The 23,281-nt window shown below is 41.3% G+C and overlaps 1 protein-coding gene across 2 annotated transcripts in view; it reads left to right on the plus strand.

The window, feature by feature from the left end:
* The window catches only part of ptprr (protein tyrosine phosphatase receptor type R), a 264,810-nt gene that overhangs the window by 218,900 nt on the left and 22,629 nt on the right, over positions 1-23,281 (plus strand). For both annotated transcript variants that reach the window (XM_073059666.1, XM_073059667.1), the window contains 3 exons: positions 10,558-10,668; positions 16,862-17,019; positions 18,846-18,959. In XM_073059666.1, the coding sequence (XP_072915767.1) occupies positions 10,558-10,668; positions 16,862-17,019; positions 18,846-18,959 (383 nt within the window). The remainder of the gene's footprint in view (positions 1-10,557; positions 10,669-16,861; positions 17,020-18,845; positions 18,960-23,281) is intronic.

The raw sequence follows: 23,281 nt of genomic DNA on the forward strand, positions 1-23,281 counted from the left end.
GTGAAGAGAATTGGTCGGGATGGCTTGAAGGAGCTTTACTTGGAAAAGTGTAATATAATGTGAATGTAGGAAGAAGGAATTTGCACTTGCCATTCCGCAGCACAGAACAGCTGATTAAATTGCTACTTTTCAGCATTGCTATAATCACTCAGCCAAACTTCTGCTCAGTAAGGTCCCATGAACAACTTTGAGATAAAGCTTTAGTGATGCCATAGGTTGGCTGGAAGAACTCTCTGCTTATGTTCAAATTGTTAGACTGGGCACTTATACAGTACACTAGCAAAGCATACGGGTCTCCAAAAAATGCATGTATTTTCAAGGTTCAAGTAAATTTATTATCAAAGTGCATATACCGTGTACTGCATGTCACTATCTACAATGCTGAAATTCATTTCCTTGTGGACATACTCAGCAAATCTATAGAATAGTAACTATATCAGAATGAATGAAAGACTGCCCAACATTCAATCAGAGGGCACAAGACAACAAACTGCAAATACAAAATGCATAAATAAACAATAATAATAAATAAGCAAAACATATCAGAAGCATGAGATGAAGAGGACTTGAGAGTGAGTCCATAGGCTGTGGGAATATTTCAATGATGAGGCAAGTGAGGTTGAGTGAAGTTATCCCCACTGGTTCAAGAGCCTCATGGTTGAGGGTTAACATCTGTTCCTGAAACTGGTGGTTTGAGTCCTGAGGCTCCTGTACCTTCTTCCTGATGGCAGCAGTGAGAAGAGAGCTTGTCCTGGGTGGTGGGAGTCCTTGATGATGACTCCATGTGAGATTATTTAAAGATATACTGGCGAATAGTAGGATCAGCTGTTCCATTGGACCAGCAGCAGGAGGAATTGAATCCAGACAAATGTGATCCAATGCACCTTGGGAAGTCACATTCTGTTAGGGATTTTCAGAGCATTAATGTATAGAGAAACCTTGGGATGCATGTCCTAAGATCCCTAAAAATGGCAACATGGGTGTAGAGGGTAGTGGAAAATGATAGATAGATAGATACTTTATTCATCCCCATGGGGAAATTCAACTTTTTTCCAATGTCCCATACACTTGTTGTAGCAAAACTAATTACATACAATACTTAACTCACTTGGTATGCTTGCCTTCGTAGGCCAAGGCACCGAGTATAGTGTTGGGATGTCATGTTGTAGATGCGTGAGACTGCACCAGTTGAGTGCAGTTCTAATTGCCAGACCACAGGATGGATGTGTAGCAGCAGAGAGAATGTTGAACAGTTTCTTCAGGAAGCTTCCTGACATGGAGGATTGTAGCTATGAGCAGAGATTGGATAGCTGGGTGTTCTCCCATTGGAACATTGAAGGCTGAAGGACAATGTTATAGAGGTTTACACACACAAACGAATCTGAAGATGCTGGAAAGCCAGAGCGACACACAAAATGCAGGAAGAATTCAGCAGGTCAAGCACGTTCTATGGAGGAGAATAAACAGTTGACATTCCAGGACTGGCGAGGAAGGGAGAAGAAACCAGAATAAGAAAGTGGGGGAGAGCAGGGGAAGGAATACAAGCTGACAGGTGATAGGTGAAGCCAGGTGAGGGGGAAGACAGGTGGATGGGGAAATGGTGATGAATTGAGAGCTGGGAGGGAACAGGTAGAAAAGCCAAAGGGCTGAAGAAGGAGGAATCTGAGAGGAGAGGAGAGCGGAATATGGAAGAAAGGAAAGGAGGGGCACCACAGAGATATGATGGTCAGGAGAAGGACTTGGTAAAAGAGGAGCCAGAATGGGGAATGGAAAAAAGATAGAAGGGGGAGGGAGGGAAATTACTGAAAGTTAAAGAAATCAATGTTCATGTCATCAGGTTGAAGGCTATCCAGATGGAATACGAGATGTTGCTGCTCCAACTTGAGAGTGGCCTCATCATGGCAATAGAGGAGGCCATGGACCAACATGTCGGAATCGGAATGGGAAGTCTAATAAAGAAGGGTGGCCATCAAGAAATCCAGTGTGTTGTAATGGACAGTGCAAAGATACTTGACGAAGCATCTTGTTTATTCTCCTCCATAGATACTGCTTGATCTGTTGAGTTCTGCCTGCATTTTATTGAAGTTTATAAAGTTATGAAGGACATAGGTGGAATAGATAAGTGTTTTTTTAGTAGGACAGGGTGATCTAGAATTGGAACACACAGGTTTAAGGCAAGAAGGGAGAAATTTAAAAGACATCTTGAAAGAGACATAAAGCCACAGCTATCTGACTACCAGCATTCAGAGTTTTAACATTAAAACAATAATTAAAAATTCAGCTTGGTTTTTGCAAGCAGAACAAAATAAAGAATACTTTTGTTATACACTCACATACACTCTAGGGAGGTAAAATCATGTGTATGTGGTCTCTTAGATCAGTCTGTGTGGTTTTGTCCGTAATAACCAGGACCCTGATCAGACCCCACGTGTGCTCAGTTCTGGTCGTCTCACTACAGGAAGGATGTGGAAGCCATAGAAAGGGTGCAGAGGAGATTTACAAGGATGTTGTCTGGATTGGGGAGCATGCCTTACGAGAATAGGTTGAGTGAACTCGGCCTTTTCTCCTTGGAGCGACGGAGGATGAGAGGTGACCTGATAGAGGTGTATAAGATGATGAGAGGCATTGATTTTGTGGATAGTCAGAGGCTTTTTCCCAGGGCTGAAATGGTTGCCACAAGAGGACACAGGTTTAAGGTGCTGGGCAGTAGGTACAGAGGAGGTGTCAGAGGTAAGTTTTTTACGCAGAGAGTGGTGGGTGCGTGGAATGGGTTGCCGGCAACGGTGGTGGATGCGGATATGATAGGGTCTTTTAAGAGACTTTTGGATAGGTACATGGAGCTTAGTAAAATAGAGGGCTATGGGTAACCCTAGTAATTTCTAAGGTAGGGACATGTTCGGCTCAACCTCGTGGGCCAAAGGGCCTGTATTGTGCTGTAGGTTTTCTATGTTTCTATAACATAGTGACAACCTTGTATTCTATAGGTTGACATTTATGAAGTTTGTTTAGCTGCAATATTCGGAGAGAAACCACACCCCAAAAAGAAATATGCTTAGAAAAGCAGATGATGTTCAAAATGTTTGCACAAATCTAGGACAGAAAACTTAAAGAACCCCTGAAGAGTGATGAACTCTGAGAGCTTTATTGGCTCTTGACCAAGATGACATAATAGTTTCCATGATGAAAAGTTGCTAATGAGCTAAAGGATGGGTCAGTCAATTTGGATTTTGCTAAATTAGGAGTGATTCGGCCATGACTAATGGGTAAGCAATGAGATGCTGAAGCATTTGTATTGTGGGGTACCCTTACCAGGAAACATCCAAAGCAATTCACAGAAACACAAGCAAGGACAAAAGCCAAGCTAAGGCTAAAAACATGAACTTTAAAGAAGCTGATGAAGGTGGAGAGGTTTGAGGGAAGAACTCCCAGCAGCTGCAGGATTTGAAGTGACCGTGAACACCAGCTCTCATGAGCATCCCCCTCCTTGTTCCTTTCCTCACACCTGACTAGTTGAATTGTCTGAGTGGGAATGCCGCAACTGGCAGGAGTATCTTGGACTTAGAGTCAGAATCAGAATTTGTTTTAATATCACAGCATTTGTCATGAAATTTGTTGTTTTTTGTGGCAGCACTGCAATGCGATACATAATAGTAGGGAAAAATAGGAATTAGAATAAGTGTTAAAAGTAGAAATAAAGAAATAATGAGGTAGTCGCTGGCAGGACTAACTGCAGGTGCAGTGGAACGGCAGACTCTGTCACGGTGAGCGTTGGCAATGACTGAACCCAGGTGTGGGGGAACGGCAGACTCTGTCACGGTGAGCGTTGGCAATGATCAAACCCAGGTGTGGAGGAACGGCAGACTCTGTCACGGTGAGCATTGGCAATGACTGAACCCAGGTGTGGAGGAACGGCAGACTCTGTCACGGTGAGCATTGGCAATGACTGAACCCAGGTGTGGAGGAACGGCAGACTCTGTCACGGTGAGCGTTGGCAATGACTGAACCCAGGTGTGGGGGAACGGCAGACTCTGTCACGGTGAGCGTTGGCAATGACCAAACCCAGGTGTGGAGGAACGGCAGACTCTGTCACGGTGAGCGTTGGCAATGACTGAACCCAGGTGTGGGGGAACGGCAGACTCTGTCACGGTGAGCGTTGGCAATGACCAAACCCAGGTGTGGAGGAACGGCAGACTCTGTCACGGTGAGCGTTGGCAATGACTGAACCCAGGTGTGGAGGAACGGCAGACTCTGTCACGGTGAGCGTTGGCAATGACTGAACCCAGGTGTGGGGGATCGACAGACTCTGTCACGGTGAGTGCTGGCAATGACCAAACCCAGGTATGGAGGAACAGCAGACTCCCACATAGAGACGGAAACAAGAAGTTATAGATAGGAATACCAACAGAGCATCAACACGACCACGCAACACTGCGAGACAAATCATTCTCAAGACAAGGACTCCATGAAGAGTACTAAACGAGAGTCCACTTTAAATAATCGTAGAATGTGGAGAACCCGTGCCAGTCACAATTAACTTGATAAAGATAGAAACATAGAAAACCTACAGCACAATACAGGCCCTTCAGCCCACAAAGTTATGCTGAACATATCCCTACCTTAGAAATTACTAGGGGTACCCATAGCCCTCTACTTTTCTAAGCTCCATGTACCTATCCAAAAGCCTCTTAAAAGACCCTATCGTATCCGCCTCCACCACCATTGCTGGCAGCCCATTCCACACACTCACCACTCTCTGAGTAAAAAACTTACCCCTGACATCTCCTCTGTACCTACTCCCCAGCACCTTAAACCTGTGTCCTCTTGTGGCAGCCATCTCAGCCCTGAGAAAAAGCCTCTGACTATCCACACGATCAGTGCCTCTCACCAGAAAGCACACTGAAAGCACAAGGGCTTAACAACTCTAGTCAAAACAACGATTAGTAAATACAGGTGCTCAAGAAACCTAGGAGTCCAATGTTTTATGGCAAGTCGCTGGGGCTCACGACATGGAGAGCATTGTGGACTGGGATGGGATTGCAATTGGGGTAAAGAAGCTGCTGACTGCTGGAAGAAACCATGCACTGGAAGCAGTGTCTGTGATACGACTCACAAAGAAATATTCTGCCAACACGCCCCAGTGAAAGAAGGCCATTTTGAGGAGACATGGGAGAAACCATATACCAGCAGGTGCTGCCACTTTCGGGAAAGGTAGGAAGCAAGCTGAAGAGAAAATATGTCATGATATGCAATGGCAATATCAGCATTCAAATACAGAGGAAAGGTAGACTCCAATATAAAGACAGCGATGAGAGTTTATTCATTATAACTTCCAAAGAGCATTGGTGACTGGCTGACTGAGCTGTGAGAAGCAACATTCTTAGAACTAGGGCCCTGTGCTTAGCATTCATCAGGCGTCCGCTTTAATAATACAAGTAACGCAGAATCCCTGAGCCTATCAAAATAAAGTTAACAAGCTTAAACAGAAGGCACAAGGAGGGCGCATTACAAAGAGCGAGTCGCTCGAGAAAACACAAGGAAATCTAAATGATTTTTAACTCCTATTAAACAACAATTAACCAGTTCAGGTGCTCTAAAAACTTCAGTGCTCAATGCTCTCTGGCGCCCCACACAGGCCCAAAGAGCTCATTACAAAGCAAGCGAGATGACAGCTGCAAGTTTGCCCTCATTCCCAAAGATGACAAATTCTTTACTTGTTTTAAAACTCTCGTGTCCATTTATAACTTCCACGGGGTTTCAAAAGCTCTTCAAAGCAAATCAACTGTTTTTATTTAACTTTGGTTACTATTCCTTTTGCAAGTAAAGTTCAAAGGACAATTAAGTCAAAATGAAAGTCCATTTATTATCAATGTATGCAGTAAACAACCCTGAGATTCATCTTTCCACAGACAGCCACGAAACAAAGAAACATCATTGAACCTGTTCAATGAAAATATCAAAGGCCAATGCGCAAAAAAAGAACAGATCGCACAAATAGTGAAAAATGAGCAAAAAACACAGAAAATAAAACAGGATGATGGGCCATTCATCCCATCTCATCTACATCCATTCCAGAGAGAGCTACACAAATATTTCTGCTCCTATCCCTTTCTTTTGGTTATTTGTTTTCAAAGCTGGCAGAGTTCCACAAATTGTAAGAGGCATGAATGCCCTGTTAATCTAGTGCCATTTACAAAATGAATATTGCCCAAGCACAGGATAAATTCTTTCCCTATACTGCTAGAACCAGCAAAAAGATCCTTATACCCACTTGAACAGGTGCACAGATCCTCAGGCTAAGAGGTCAAAGTTAAGACAATATCGGAATCTATGCAACACTCCTTTAGTTCTGCACAGAAAGATCAAGAACAGAAGCAAAAGCTGTCTGGTTCAACGTGGTCATTGAGCGGAGCTGATTTTAATGTAAGATATAGTCTTAAATAAACAAATTTAACAATGCCCTTTAGATTGGACAGATTTAAAGAAGTTATAAATAGCTTGGCTAACATTGTACGAGACAATAAGTAGGATATGTTTTCATGAATAAGTTCAGTACATTGTCCGCCCAGTTTTGAATGTTGATAACTTTAGTTAGTCAGGAATCAAAAGAAAACACCCTTGAGATAGCTAAGAGCTTTGGAGACCTACACAACTCCTTTATCTGTGAACCTCAGAAGGAGTTGACTCGCCTAATGACGTACAGCTAACAATAATGGATTTGGTCCGTATTACTAACAATCAAATTACATTACAATCAGAGGGAGGAGCCTGAATCACTGACTGATTTCAAAGCTGATAAAACAATTATACCGTACAATGAATATATACCCTCATTGAATCAAATTTCGGAAGACAGTCAACACCTCTCTACGCTGGTAAGGTGAGAGCTATGGGAAACATAGGACTGTCATAACAAGGGGAATCCAACCATCTGTGGGATTCTTCCCAGGACAGGTAGAATTGTCTTTTAAATATGTGCTTTTCTATACTGCTTTATGTTCATGCCCTTAAATGTTCACATCCTTCAGGATTGATTTTGCCTTGCACTCAGTAGATGAAGAAGGTGATGTTACTATCCTGTTCAACTGTCTTTTATTCTGTCTGTGATAAGGAAGGGCTGTGCTACTTCAAGCAATCTGTTTTGATGTCTGTCTGTTCTACTTCTCATTCGAAAGTATGTATGGAAGAAATAATTCACTGATCTCACGCCCGAGGCAGTGCTATCTGTGTAGAAATTCATCTCAAACCTTGCTTCACAAGTTACTTAATTTTTGCTAAATGGTTACTTTTAATGTCAAAGATCTTTTCCCCGACAGGAGGATTTGTGTATTTTCTTAGTGCAGGGCGATACACTGCCTATTATGAAATGACACACAAGATGCTGGAGGGACTCAGCAAACCAGGCAGCATCTGTGGAAAAAAGTAAACGGTCGGCGTTTTGGGCCGAGACCCTTCAGCAGGACAGGGTCTCAACCCAAAATGTTGACTGTTTACACTTTTCCATAGATGCTGCCTGGTCTGCTGAGTTCCTCCAGCATTTTGTGTGTGTTGCTTGGATTTCCAACATCTGCAGATTTATTCGTATTATGAAATCGTTTTATTCTTTAATGTTATTTTACCACTGATATTTGTACTTTTTCACTATGTTAATTTGAATTTTAAAGTTTACAAATATAATCATTTATGGATGTTTACTAGTGAAGGGACTAAGTGTGTTCTGCCAAGTAAAAATGATGCTCATAAAAACAAAATTGCCATTATTTTGAGTTTGTGCCTTTTTGAATATTTTACATAATACAATAAAATATCTGGGTCAAGAAAAAGTAAATAAAGTAAAAGTAAAAAAAAATAAAATAAAGAAAAAGTAAATAAAAAGTAAATATAATGAATTGCATGATGGATTTGATCTGATTACTTGTTGCCAAGTAAATCATTAATTAAGCAGGCTTGTTTTATGACAGAGTCTGGTCAAAGTAAGACAAATCTCGCTCTCTGGAAGTTTTTAAAAAGGCTACTTTGTGTTTATTTCAAAATGTGTGAAGTTTTCTCAAAGGCCTACCAAGCAGTGGCACCACCCACAGTACAGCCCTCCAGAACTCCATTTGATCAGTTACTGTCAAAAAAGTGGTGATCAGGAATCATTTCCACACACCTGTACTTTACTTATGCGCCAATTGCATAGAAGACTATATATGTGTATTTTATATATGTGAGCTTTTTACCCAAGCAGTAAAGGTCTGCATGGCAAAATGAACTGCAATTTTAGACCAATGATTTTTGTCATGTGTGTTCAGTTTTCTTCTTATAGAGTCATAGAAAAGTATAGCACAGAAGCAGGCCCTTTGGCCCAGCTGGACAGTGCCAATCCATTTAAAACTAGCTACTTCCATTCACGCGAACCAGGACCATAGCATTTCATACCCCTACCATCCATGTACCTATCTAAACTTCTCTTAAATGTTGAAATCCAGCTCATGTGCATCACTTGAGCTGCAGCTCATTCCACACTCTCACAACCCTTTGAATGAAGAAATTTCCCTTTAAACTTCTCACCTTTTTCCCTTAACTTGCCCAACCTCAGTGGAAAAAGTCTGCTTGCATTAACCCTATCAATACCCCTCAATTTTGTATACCTCTAACAAATCTCCCCTTAATCTTCTACAATCCAAGGAATAAAATCCTAATCTATTCAATCTTTCCTCATAACTCAGGTCCCCAGTACTGGCAAAGGTCATGTCAGATCTTTACCCCAAGTACAGTTTCTTGCCTTTCAGTTAAACCTGTAAATATTTTTACCTGAAAATCTATTGATTTACACACAGCCCTTATGTTCCTCTCAAACTTTTCACCTTTCACCCTTAACCCATGACCTCTAGTTGTAGTCCCACCCAACCTCAGTGGAAAAAACCTGTTTGTGTTTACCCTTTCTGCACCCCTCATTATTTTGTATACCTCTATCAAATCTCCTCTCAGTCTTCTACATTCCAAGGAGTAAAGTCCAAAGCTATTCAATCTTTCCTTATAACTCAGGTCCTCCAGTCCCGACAACATCCTTGTAAACTTTCTCCGTACTCTTTCAACTTCATTTGCATCTTATAACATGGTTATTCAGTTGAATTATGAAAACGTCATAACTTAGCAGTTCAAATGGACATACTAGTAAATGCAGCAGGAGATCTTTAAAAACCTCTGTAGAAGAGCCCAAGGTGATGATGGAAGTGGCTGCAATGCCAGTATTAGGGGTAACTAAGCTGATACATAACCATACTTTCAAGGATGTAGAGCAGAGAAGCAGGCCCACCGTAATGTTACAGACACTGATTTCAGAGAGAGGGCAACATTCAAGTTCTGACAGGTGCTATGAATTCACTGGTGGAATGCCTTTGAACAGAAAATCCTAATAAAGGTAGTAGATGTGGCCCAGTAAATCATGGGTAAAGCCCTCCTAACCACTGAACACACCTACATGAAATGCTGTCATAAGGAAGGAGCATCTACCATCAGAGATCCCCACCACCCAGGCCATGCTCTTTCCTTGTTGCTGCCTTCAGTTAGAAAGGACAGGAGCCTCAGGACTCGCACCACCAGGTTCAAGAACAGTTACTACCCCTCAACCATCAGATTCTTGAACAAAAGGGGATAAAAGGATGCTCCCACAGTCAATGGTCTCACATTAAGAACTCTTTATCTTGTTATTTCACGTTCTCATTATTTATTGCTGTTTATTTATATTTGCATTTGCACAGTTTGATATATCTTCTGCACTCTGGTTGATCTTTCATTGAGTAACAGACACAAAATGCTGGAGGAACTCAGCAGACCAGGCTACATCAATGGAAAAAAGTACAGTCGCTGTTTCAGCCTTCTCTTGTTTGTGATCTTTCATTGATCCTGTTATAGTTACTATTCTATAGATTTGTTGAGTATGCCCACAGGAAAACAAATCTCAGGGTTGTATGTGGTTACATATATCTACTCTAATTATAAAATTTACTTTCAACTTTTGAACTTTGAACAGTTGGTGCCTTAGTAAAGATCCTCAGTCCAAACATGTGCTGGTGCTGCATCCAGGCAAACCAACCTAATAATATATTTGGACCTGAAGAAGGGTCCATGATGTACCTGGCTCAATCCACTACCTTTTCTGGTATTTTCTGTTCAAAGGCATTGGTGTTGCTATCTGTGAACTTACAGTCCTGATGAAGGGCCTCGGCCCAAAACCTCGACTATTTGTTCTTTTCAACAGATGCTGCCCGTCCTGCTGAGCTCCTCCAGCATTTTGTGTGTTATTTTGGATTTCCAGCATCTGCAGATTTTCTTCCATTTGTAATATATTTGGTATTAAGAATTGTAAATTGTTGTGGATGTGAAATTGACTCTGTTCAATAGAATGGAATATTGAAAATGAATTATACAATAATTACAGATTTCAATATCAAAATACATGGGGCACACATCATTTTATCCTCCTCTTTTGCAAGTGTCTTTATCATGTTTAAATAACTGACATTTGGATGACGTCAAGAATATTAAAAACATTCTACATCTTTTTTATCTTAGAAATGCGTTCTGTATTGGCCAGAGAAGCGGGGTATATACGGGAAAATCGAAGTCCTTGTGAACAGCATTACTGAATGTGAGCATTATGTCATCCGAGATCTTACTCTTAAGGTAAAAATGGCTAGAAATGGTTCTTAAGTGATAAAAGTAGAATGCTTGTATCTCGAAAGTAGAATTACTGTTGGTTTGAATTAATTGTTATTTTTTAATATAATTTGCTTCTGAGAAAAGGATTTATTTATGCATTAATGTGGTTGTACTGCCAGTATCACCCAGAATTATTTAAGTGGGGCTCTATTTGTTTAAGAATATATGTCCATGTCATACATTTGACAACTAGGAAAAGCCATGGAACTCATTAAGGCGTGTCCCTTGATACTGTGCCTGCCAGACTAGCAATTCAGGTGGCTTTGGCATTCAGTGAGCATAATTTTCCCTGTCATCTTGCTTGGCTGGTTGCCTTAAATAACTACAACTGCTTAAATGAAACAAAATGATTGTAAAAAGTTCAGTGTACACTAATTTTATTTTTACCCCCATCAGTGTAATTAATGACATTTGATACAATGGCTTGTATTATATAATGTGTACAACTAAATTTCTAAGATATTTTCATCCAAGTTCAACCCTTTAACTTGAGAACATAATTTCTTGCTTTCCTCTGCACTTTCATACTTCTGATGACCAAAGCTGAGTGGAGTAATTTGTGTTAAATCAGATTAAATCTGACCATTATAATACAAAACTATAGTAAAAACTTTGCATATGTTTGAAATCCCAAAATTTCAGTACTTTTCTCCTAATTACCTCACAAAACAATTTGACTTCAAAAGAGTTTTAATACCTGAAGCACAAAAATAGACTGCAGATGATGGAAAACCAAAGCAACACATATAAAGTGCTGGAGGAACTCAGCAGGTCAGGCAGCATCAATGGAAATGAATAAACAGTTGACGTTTCAGGCCAAGACCCTTCATCAGGGTTGAGGAGGAAGGGGGAATATCCCAGAATATAAAAGTGGGGGAAGAGGAAGGAGGCTAGCTTGAAAGGTGATGGGTGAAGCCGGTGGGATGGGGGGGAGTCAAGGGCTGGAATAAAAGAAATCTGTTAGGAGAGGAGAGTGGGCCATAGGAGAAAGGGAAGGAGGGGAACCAGGGAGAAGTGATAATAATAATAAGAAGAAGAAGAAGTTCTTTATTGATCCCAAGTAAGTAATACATTTGTTACACAGCAACATTTCAAAACACACTTAGAAGTGTGCGGACTTAATTAATAATAAAGTACAGAATAATATATTCACAATAATAATTTACCAATCTGCAATACTGTGCAATAATAATGTAAGAAATAATAAAACAGAGACTATTGTACTATGATGTGTGTTCTCCTGTCTCACGGTGATGAATTGTTGTATATGCTTATTGCATTTGGTAGGAAAGATTTTCTGTAACGATCCTTGTGACAGTGGTGCTGAGTGAGTCTGTTTGAAAGGGGGCTCTGCTGCTTATTCAGTGGGTCATGTAGAGGATGTGCCTGATTGTCCATAATAGATAACAGTTTGTTTAGTGAGTTCCTCTCTAGCACTAACTCAAAAGAGTCCGGATTGTAGCTAAGGATGGATCCAGTCTTTTTGATGAGTTTATTTAGTCTTTTTGTATCACCGCACCGATGCTGCTCCCCCAACATAAAGCCATGAAGAAGTCTGCACTTGCTACAACAGACTGGTAAAAGATCTCCAGCATCCCGCTGCACACATTGAAGGATCTCAGCTTCCTTAGAAAATAGTGTCTGCTCATCCCCTTCTTGTACTCAGCCTTGGTGTTGGTTTTCCAGTCAAGTCTGAAGTGGAGGTGAACATCCAAGTATTTGTACTCCTCCACCACCACAACTTCTTCTCCCAGAATGTATACAGGACTCGTCACCATCCTCTTCCTCCAAAATCAGTCACCATCTCCCTGGTTTTTGCCACATTCAGGAGCAGATGATTCCTTCTGCACCACTCCACAAACTCAACCACCAGTCCTCTGTTCGACTCCTGCCCATCCCTGATACACCCAACCACCGCAGGGTCATCAGAGAACTTCTGCAAGTGACAGGACTCAGATTTGTACTGAAAGTCTGAGGTGTACAGTGTGATCAGAAACAGAGACAGGACAGTCCCTTGTGGGGCTTCAGTGTCACTCACCACCACCTCAGACAGAGAACTACCCAGCCGTACAAACTGGGGTCCATCAGTCAGGCAGTCAGTAATCCAGGAGACAGTGGGTTTGTCTATGCCCATCCTTTGCAGCTTCTCGCTCAGAAGAAGTGGCTGGATTGTATTGAAGGCACTAGAGAAATCAAAAAATATGATTCTCATAATGCCACCATCATCATGATAGGCAGGTGAGACAAGGTAAAAGGTCTAATACCTGAAACCCCCTTTCTAACACCCTCATATTAATTGACACTTTGTATTTATGTATCTTGGAAAAGAGTATTGATGGTTTTAAATTTCATTTGCTGTTTAAGTAATGATTATTTTAAAAGTCAGTGTGTAAATCAATTACTGTTCCTCATCTCATTCTCCCACCCTACAGAGGACTTTCTTGTTTTTAAAGTCCACTAAGCTTTATCCACCACACTTTATGCAAATCACAGGGAAAATAATCAATTCAGGTCTTGAAATCATTTTTATTCCATTGTAATGTTTTACTATTTTATTTTATTAAGTAAAATCTGGTAAAGTATAAACAAATATCAAAATACAGACATTAAAGAGCAGTGTTTTGAAAACTGCTTGTTGAATTCTCCTGAGTCACAGTATAACTTATCAGACTTCCACACCACCGTGTATGTCCCACATCCCACATCTCCCTACTTACCAGCCCCTTCCAAAATAAACCAGTTTTGAAATTCCAGAAGTCACAATTTTGTTGAAATACACCTTGCTGGATTGTGCTTGTACAATTAGCTCACAGAGGTGAGGGAACTTGTTGGATTATAATGCAAACTGGCATTGAATAAGCAGGTGGCAAGAGAGATAGTAGAATTTAAAATTTTGTCTGATCAATTTGATTAAATCCTTTGAAGAAATAACACTTTTTTATAAACAGTATATACTGTATGTCAGCCAGGCAGTAGGTGCAATTTACATGGACTTTCATTCATTCATTGCTTATGTGCCATGTCATATGACACGGGCGATCATGGTCTTTCCTTGACCATGACTGCTCTTGGAAAAATTTTCCTCAGAAGTGATTTGCCATTGCATTCTTCTGGGCAGTGTCTTTACAAATTGGGTGACCCCAGCTATGGGGGGGGGGGGGGTGTAGGAGGGACTAAACCGGTACTACACCTTGCTCAGGTGTGACCTGCAGGTTAGCAGAGGGAAGGAGTGCCTTACGCCTCCTTTGGTAGGGATGTATCTTGACTCTGCCACCCTGCAGAAATTTTGAGGAGTACTGAGGAACAGAAGAGCCTTGAAATATCAATCCATAGATCCTTGAAGCTGGTAACACAGGTCAACTACATGGCTAGAAAGGCTTATGGGATATTGACCATCATCGATTGGAACATTAAAAAAACAAATAGGGAAATTAAGTTTGAACATTATAAAACCTTTGTCAGATCTCAGTTGGAGTACTGCATGCAGTTCTAGTCACTGTGCAGTAAGTAGGGTGTGATAAAACCAGAGAGGGTTCAAAGGATCTTGCCTGGGATACAGCAGTTCAATTATGAGGTAAGACTGCAGAAGTAAGGGCTGTTTTTTCCTGGAGTAGAGAGTTAAAGATGGGATATAATTGAGAAATGCAGTATAAAATTATGAAGGGTCCAGACACAGTAAACTGAGGAAACTTTTCTTCATAGCAGAGGTAGATGAAAGAAGAGGGCATAGATTTCGGGTAAAGGGTAAGAGATTTAAAGGAGATAATAGCGGAACCATCTTCACCCAGAGGGTAGGAAGCACCTGGGACAGGTTTTTTTAGGGAGTGAAGCTGCGTCACTGGCAGCATTTACAAAATGTTTAGATGAGCACTTGAATCACAAAGACAATCAAGGCTATGAACCAAGTGCATGGAGACAGGGTTAATATGGAAGTGTGCCTACTGGACTGCATGGACAAGTTGGACCAAGTGGCATGTTACCATACTGTATAACTCCCTGACTCTAAAATGTGGAAGTATCACAGCAAGTAAGGCCATTCAGCCCATCAACCCAATACTGTTTTCCCATGAAAGCAATCTGCTCAGTCCCAACCTCTGGCTCTTCTTCTGATTTTGTTTTTAACTCTCAGTTCCTTCTGAAAACAATGACTGGAACTGTTTCCACCCCCATCACGGTAGTGAACTCTAGGTCACAGCTGATTGTTGTGAGGAAGAATTTTCCCTCTCATCATCCTAGTTCTCTACTTTTGATTTTTTGTCTTACCCTTCCAGCAACATTAATAATTTTTCTTTATTCACTTTGTCTAGATTTCTGGTGACATCAACAACTTCCATCAAATCACCACCCAGATGTTTTTTGCGCACTGGAGAATAATCCAAGTTTCTGCAAATGTTTTGAACCTAAAATATGCTTTATTCATAATATTTACATATACATGTAATACATCATGTCACCATTCATAATACATTGGAATATTCCACTTGTAACAAGATTCACATTTTATCTTTTCCATTGTTTCCTTGACCAACCAATCCAACTGGTTAGGTGAAGGCCTTGATAATGTCCTGAGGAAGGGCCTTGGCCTGAAATGTCAACTGTTTATTCCCCTCCTGAGATGCTGCCTGACGTGCCTCCAGCATTTTGAGTGTGTTACTCTGCATTTCCAGCATCTGCAGCATCTTTAGTGTTTATGACTTGTACATGGGGGTGGGGTGGGGGGTGTCCTCATTGTGGAATGGTGGAAGATGTGGTCTTACCCCATGGACTCTCTGTGGCCACTGTGTTATGCTTCAGAGCATTTCTCAGCTTGTAGTTCTGGACTTTGGGGTATGCCAGTTGGCAACATTTTGTCACAGACATATCCTTGCACAGGACAGCCGACAAATTTTAGGAAGATAAAATTCTGACCTTCAACAACTTGATAATGTTCTGACAGCCACAGGCATTTTAGTGCACGTCCCTGGAAACAACCTGTAGAGCACAGTCTGTTGGAACTCAGCTTCTTCACTCCATTAGATGATAATGTCCCCTTTCTATGTATTGGAAAGGTTTATAGCAAGGGTTCCTGACCTGTTAATGTCATGGAACCTGACGATTAACCGAGAGGTCCGTGGACCTCAGGTTGCAAACCCCTGGTTTAGAAGAATACAGGCCAAACACAGGCAAAAGGAACCAGCTTTGATTGGTGTCTTGGTCTGCTTGGACCAATCATTCCAAAAGGCCAGTCTCCATGCTGTATGACTTTATGAAGGCTTTTTTTTTTACTATTATCTCTTTTTTACCTTGGTTGAAGCCTTCACATCCTTTCCCTTGTGTGATGGCCTTGATTAGACATAAATAGTCTCTCATAATCAAAGCAGAGCTTTGTGCAATTTCTTCATATCACCTTTGTTCTATTCTAAAGCTATAAATAAACTCCCTATACTTTTTCAGTTGCTTTGTCAATCTATACACCAAGAAAAATTGGTTAGGCCAACTTAAACATTTGAGGATTATACTGAGGAAGAACAAGGAAGGCGATGATTGTCATTGCTTTGAAATTTTGGAAATGTTAAAGTTCAAAGTAAACTTATTACCAAAATACACATTTTCACCATGTACAACTTTGAGATTAATTTTCTTACAAGCATTCACAGTAGATAAAAGAACCACAACAGAATCAATGAAAGATTGTACTCCCCAAAGACATTCTAACAACCAATGTGCAAAAGATAACAAACTGTGCAGGTGCAAAAAATAGAGATGACGATGATAATAATAATATAATAATAATAAATTGTTCATTCATTATGTGCCACGTTGTCTGACGAAGGCAATCATGCTCTCTACATGACCATGATTGTTCCTGGCAATCTGTTCTACAGAAGTGGTTTGCCATTGCCTTCTTCTGGGCAGTGTCTTTACAAGGCGGGTGACATCTTACACCTCCTTTGGTATCTTCACCCTGCCACAAAAAAGAAATAAAATAAGCAATAAATATCTAAAACATGAGATGAAGGGACCTTGAAAGTGAGTCTATAGGTTATGGGAACAGTTCAGTGATGGGGAGAGTGATGTTGAGTGAAGTTATCCCCTCTGGTTCAAGAGAACTAATAAATTCATTGGAAATTAGTATCTCCAGAAATAGTATTAAGATCTCTCTCTCTTGTCTGATCAGCACGAAGGCAAATCTCAAAACATAACACACTACTGGTACAAATCCTGGCCTGACCACAAGACTCCCGACAGTGCTCAGCCACTGCTGCAACTCATGCTGAAAGTGGAGGAGACCAAACAGAAATCCCGTGGCCAAGGACCTATTGTTGTACACTGCAGGTAACGTACACTATCGTCACTCCCTCGCTAACCCTGCGCGGAGCATTTCCTCGTTATTTCCAACCGAGTGTTAAACACATTTGATCAAAATGAAGGGCAATATGCTCAAATGTACCATAGTAATTTAAGCATAAATTATGTAAATAATTTAAAAGATTACATGGTAAATATTAATAATGCACGTGTATTATCAAGTAATGGAATTCTTTTCGGGTTGATGGGGCTCATCAGCTGTGGTTGGTGGTTCATCTAGGGCAGGGGTGTCAAACTCATTTTAGGTCACGGGCCGGATTGAGCAAAATGCAGCTTCATGCAGGCCGGATCAGTCAGACGCGTGCGAACGCAGCTTTCGTTGCCTCCGTTTTTTCAGCCTGCTCTCATGTGTCTCAGTCTCTGCTATAACTACAAAGTGTTTCACTTTACAAATTCCATTTCTTATGAAGAAGACTGCCGAGCAAGACTGCCGAATAAACACTAAAAACCCTGAAAACCTGGTACCTGAATAAACTCAGCATTAGCCATATCATACACCATAGGCGCTTCGATTACTGGGGCCAGCTTTAATAGTAATTAGATATTATCTCGCGGGCCAAAGATAATTCCACCGCGGGCCTTGAGTTTGACATATATGATCTAGGGGAAGGGAAATTCTGATCACAAACCTCCGCTGCCTTGCGGCTACACCCACTCATGTGGAAGGCTTCGCGAGTAAACCCTGAGGGAAAAATTCAGAAATGGAATCCCTGAGGCAGTCCTACTTCGAGCTTAACGTTGACTGGCAACTCTTGCGACACTGCTGGTGCCAAATCATTTTGGGTTCAACCGTTCCTTCAGGTTCATCAGATGTGTGGAGAGGGGAGCTTGCTACGTGTGCAACAGCTTGCTCTCCATATCAGACTGTCCTGGCTTGCATATCTAGACAGCTAGGATACACATCTATGGTCAACTCTGACCAAGAGAGGCCTCAAAATTGAATTCTTTGCCTGCCTTTCAGATGGGTAATGCTCATTAACAGAGTCACTGTGATTTTGTGAATGAGGCATGAAACTGGAATGAAGTAATATTTTTAGAATTCCCCTTCCCCTGAGAGTCTAGTTCTTCAGTCTTATTAATGAATCAGTACTTGGTTTACTGTCTTATTCCCCCTAGAACCACTTACCTTGTGTTGTTACATAATCGGCATTTTTCACAGACAGGGCTAGGAGGAGCTGGGCATTTACCCAGTGAATTAGACAAGCCCTCAAGTTCCTCTCAAATATCCATCCATCCCTGTTAAACTCAGCCCAATCTGCACTTGGATACATTATCCAAATATCCATTGCCAACATAATAATATTTTGACTATTAATCAAAGACTGATAGTCCACAGGGGCTATGGACATGAAATCTATCCAATGCAAAATTTGTCATAAGCCCTCCAGGCCTCCACAGCTTGCTGTACAGCATAGGGCTCCTCGGTTTCTCAAGCACCGTATTTACTCATTGGTGTCTTAATGAGAGTGCTTTGAGTTTAATCCTGTGAAGTTTATTTTGACTGGCACGGGTTTTACGTCTTCTGTGATTATTTAAAGCAGACTCCCGGTTAGTGCTTATTGCGTGGTCCTTGTGTTGAGAATGATTCAACTTGCAGTGTCACTTGGCTCTGCCTCTGATGTTCTATTGGAATTCCTATGTATAAGCTCGTGTTTCTGTCTCTACGTGGGAGTCTGTCGTCCCTCCACACCTGGGTTCAGTCATTGTCAAAATCATTGAGGATGTTATGCTAAGCAGTTGAAGTCTATGAAGTGGTGATTGATTGGACCTGTTTTATTTTGCCTTCCTTTCAGTGCTGGGATAGGCAGGACTGGCTGTTTTATTGCCATCACCATCGGATGCCATCAGCTCAGAAATGAAGGGGTGGTTGATATTCTGAGTATCGTTTGCCAGCTGCGGGTGGACAGGTAGGTCCTCATGTTTACTCAAAAGTTTATTTAAAAAATTGATTGAGGTAAGGCTATGATCACAATATAGTAATCATTGAGAAAAATTATTCATCTATCCATAATTGTTTATTGATTGGTTTGTTAATCTATTCATCATTCTATTCAGGATTTCTTGTGTGAAGAATAATTTATTGCATTAATTTTGCTCTTCTGGTACTTTCCAACCAGAGATGTAATGCTCTATCGATACAAGTAGATTTCTGCATGAACTTCTTTCTACCTTGGTAGCTATTTTCCACACACAAGCATAGGGAGGATCTGCATTAACTGAGCAAAACAGAAATGAACAGATGTATAAATTCGCCGATGAGACAACTGTTTTAGGCAGAATCTCAGATGGTGATGAGGAGGTGTACAGGAGTGAGATAGACTGAGTCACCCAGGACAGGCTCTCTTCTTATTACTACCATCAGGGTGAAGTCTGCAGGCACATTCAACATTTCAGGTGTTGCTTCTACCCCTCTGCCATCAGATTTCTGAACTGTCCATGAACCCATGAAAACTACCTCACTGTTTTGCTCCATTTTTGCACTTACTTATTTTTATGTTTATCTCAAATTCAAAGATTTAAAGTACATTTACTATCAAAGTATATATGCAGTATACAGCCCTGAGATTTGACTTCCCCACAGACAGCAAAAAACAAAGAAACACGATGGAACCCATTCAGAGACAACGGCAAAACCCCTGCCTCCCACGCACAAGAAAACTTCATGCCACCAGCAACAAAAAAAACAAGCAAAAAAGAACGCACTTAGTTTTTTTGGATGTATTGCTCTGCACTGCTGCTGTAAAACAACACATTTCATGACATACTATACATCGATGATAATAAAACTGATTCTGATTTGAATCTGAACAGAACAGGCACCACCTGTGTTCCACGTTAAGCTTTCGTCATCAGTCTCTGCTTTTCCCTTTGGTATCATTCTGTTCCAAACAGGGAGACATAGAAGGTCCTTTTGCCTACCTCTCAGCCCAAGAATACTGAGTTATGTAGCCTGAGATCAGTAATGTGATGAAATAGTTAATTCTGGCTCATATTAAATGAGAATCCAAAATTTCTGTCATCCCTGCTTTGTTTCATTACAGTAATTTTTCATAGATATTTATTTTTTGGGACATGTGTTACTGGGGGAATAAAGTATTAAAAGTCTAGTAAACTTTATATAATCAAGTTCCTTCAATCAATTAGGCTCTTTTCTATTAAAACCAATACCCAAAATAGACCAATGTAATGGCTCTGATTCTGCCCCACACCAACTAATATCCTGTGTTTACAGCACTATGCAATATATATAATATATATATATATATATATATAGTGCCTATGACTTTTGCACAGCACTGTATTTGTCAACGTGGAGCTGAGAGCGTGTTTCTAAATCTGGTGGGAGCAAAGATGCTGGGAATGGCGAGGGTGGAGCGCTGCGGGAGAGGTGTGGGACAGGTGCCAGCAGAGTGCTGGGGTGGGGCGTGGCACAGGTGAGGAATCACCCCGCCCTGAAACACCAGGCAAAGTCATTTGCTTCCAAACAATTGGTTATTGATCATGACAGAATGTCTCCCTAGTGTTTCCCACTTCCTCCCTTCCCCCTTCTCCCAATGATGATTCCCCTCTTCCTGTCCCCTTCCCACTCTCACTCCACAATAGAGACCCATATCAGAATCAGGTTTGTCATCACTCACATATGTCATGAAATGTGTTTGTTTTTGTGGCAGCAGTACAGCACGGTACATTACATTACTACAGTACAGTATAAAATCCTTAGGCATCCTAGCTATATATATATATGTGCACGGTATTCGACATTAGGTGAAAATAGGAGTAAAATTGCCAAGAAAAGTAGACAGAACAGAAATAAATTTTTCTGCTACTTTGAGTATTTTTATGCCATCATTATCACTCACATTAAAACCTGAACGGATGCAATTTTAATTTTCATACAAGAAGTGAATATAAATTCCCCTTGGCCTGAGCTGGGTTTTCCATCAGCTGTGAGGTTGGCAGGAAATGTGTAAACATTAGCAAAAGGAAAATTGGTATGGTTTGCAATATCGTGCTTATTAGGGCCTTCCAACGTTCCAAATCACTTTAGAGGGAGTGAAATACTTTCAAAAACCTGGACGATGCAGAGTTGCAGGAAGTGTAGCAGACAGTCTGTGCATGACAAACTCACATAAATACCGAAGTGACAAGGACTAACAAACTCATTTTTCCGATCGTGATTGAAAGATAAACAATGGTTATTACACTGAGAACTGCCCAGTATTGCAGGGGACTGTTTCACCTGACAGAATAAAGAGAACACAGTTTAAGATCTGAAATATGGCACCACCAGCTATGCTTCACTCCTTCTGTACCACACTGCTTACCAACCTCGGTTGTGAAGTTTTTGACTGGCACATGGACTTAAAACCTTCTGGTGAGGATGTTACCAACTAGGCCACTGTTGTGATGGAAATGAGAATGATTCTTTGGGTCTCAAAGGCAAGAGCTCTGGACACACAGTGTTAATAATAAGGAGTTTACTTACAAGGGGAGAAAAAGCTTGGGAACAACACAAGCGGTTATAATATTCACTCAAACATGCTTAGAATAGACGAGCGTGGGAAAAGTCGGGTTGGAAGGACAATACATGGGAAAATGGTGTGGGGACAGAGTACAGGTACACATACAAGCACGGGGAAAGTAACTACGATACCCGCCACCCTTTGACTATGGACAGGCATGGCTCTTTGCTAAAGGGACAACAATAAACGCTCCCACAACCCTATTCAATGCACACCTTACCACGTGTCTCTAGCGCTGTTCTGCAGTCTTAAGCCTGGAGGTGAAGCAGGGTGGTCCCTCGAGGATGGCAAAAAGAGAGCGAGCCAAGCACATGTAGCAACCTTTGTAGGTCAGGGGGCTGAAGGGTCCAGACCAGATGATTCACCAGGGGGCCAACGGCTTGGTGCTAGATGGGTTAATCCAATTAAGGTAGCCAATGGTTAAGTGTGCATTGATTAGTTGGGAGGGGCAAAATGTTGACTGGCAGGTGGTGTGACCTCCGACCAGGTGAGGGCAGTGCTGTCACGTGACAGGCACGGATCTCTAGATACAGCCACACCTGACGGAGGTGAGCCTAAACAGGGGAAAGTCTGCATATGCTCAATGTCCACAGCAACACACACAAAATGCTGGAGGAACTCCGCAGGTCAGGCAGCATCTAAGGAAATGAATCAACAGTTGACGTCTCAGCCAAGAACCTTCATTGGGACTGAGAAGGAAAGGGGAAGATACCAGAAGACGCATTTGAGCTCAGACCTCCGTGTGTGTACAGCCAATGGTAGAAGTCTCAGATGCCGATCCATCTCGTCCCCCTGCCCCGACTGAACTCAGTCACGAGCCCATTGTGATGTGCTGAGGAGAAGGAGCTGACGGACTTCAAAGTTCAAGTTCAAATTTATTCTCATCAGGCTGTACGTATATACAGCGAAATGAAACAATGTTTCTTTGGACCTCTGTGCGCCCACAATGCACATAACACACTCAGCACATAAAACACCTGAGTTAATAAAATATAATTCAAAATGCATGTATGTGCAGCACAGGTAAACCCGAAACAGAAAACGGCTTGCTGTCCCAGTGACAGTGGAGTATTCATCAGTCTCACAGCCTGAATCCCATCTGGCAGTCCTAGTCCTGATGCTGCTGTACCTCCATCCTGGCAGGAGTGGGTCAAATGGACTTCATGACCAGCCCCTCAGCTTTATGGCATCATTGCACAATGTAAATAATGTTTCTCCATTCATTTTCCTGCCCACTGCCTGTAAGGAGTTTATACATTCTCCCTATGACCATGTAGGTTTCCTCCAGGTGCTCCAGTTTCCTCCCACAGTCCTAAGACATACTGGTTGGTAGGGTAATTGGTCATTATAAATTGTCTTGTGATTAGGCTAGGATTAAATTGGGGGATTGCAGGGTAGTGAGGCTCGAAGGGCCGGAAGGTCCTATTCTGCACTGTATCTCAATTAAAAATGAAATATCACAAAACCTATACATGAAGGTCCATGCCGGTTAATAGTTCAGTTGTTTTTAATCACATATTTGCTTTTATGTCTTTTAATATTTAATTTTTTCTTCTTTAATTTTTTAAGTCTTCTAAAATATATTTTTCAAATGTAGCTGACATTTAGAATCTTTCACCTTGCTGAGCTGTTGAAAGACATTTTGGAGGCAGGACTCCAGTACCTTTTCTGCTTGAAGTCTAGTTACCAAATTGGGGTCCCTCTGC

Source organism: Hemitrygon akajei, chromosome 10, assembly GCF_048418815.1.
Source record: "Hemitrygon akajei chromosome 10, sHemAka1.3, whole genome shotgun sequence".
NCBI classification, from domain to species: Eukaryota; Metazoa; Chordata; class Chondrichthyes; order Myliobatiformes; family Dasyatidae; genus Hemitrygon; species Hemitrygon akajei.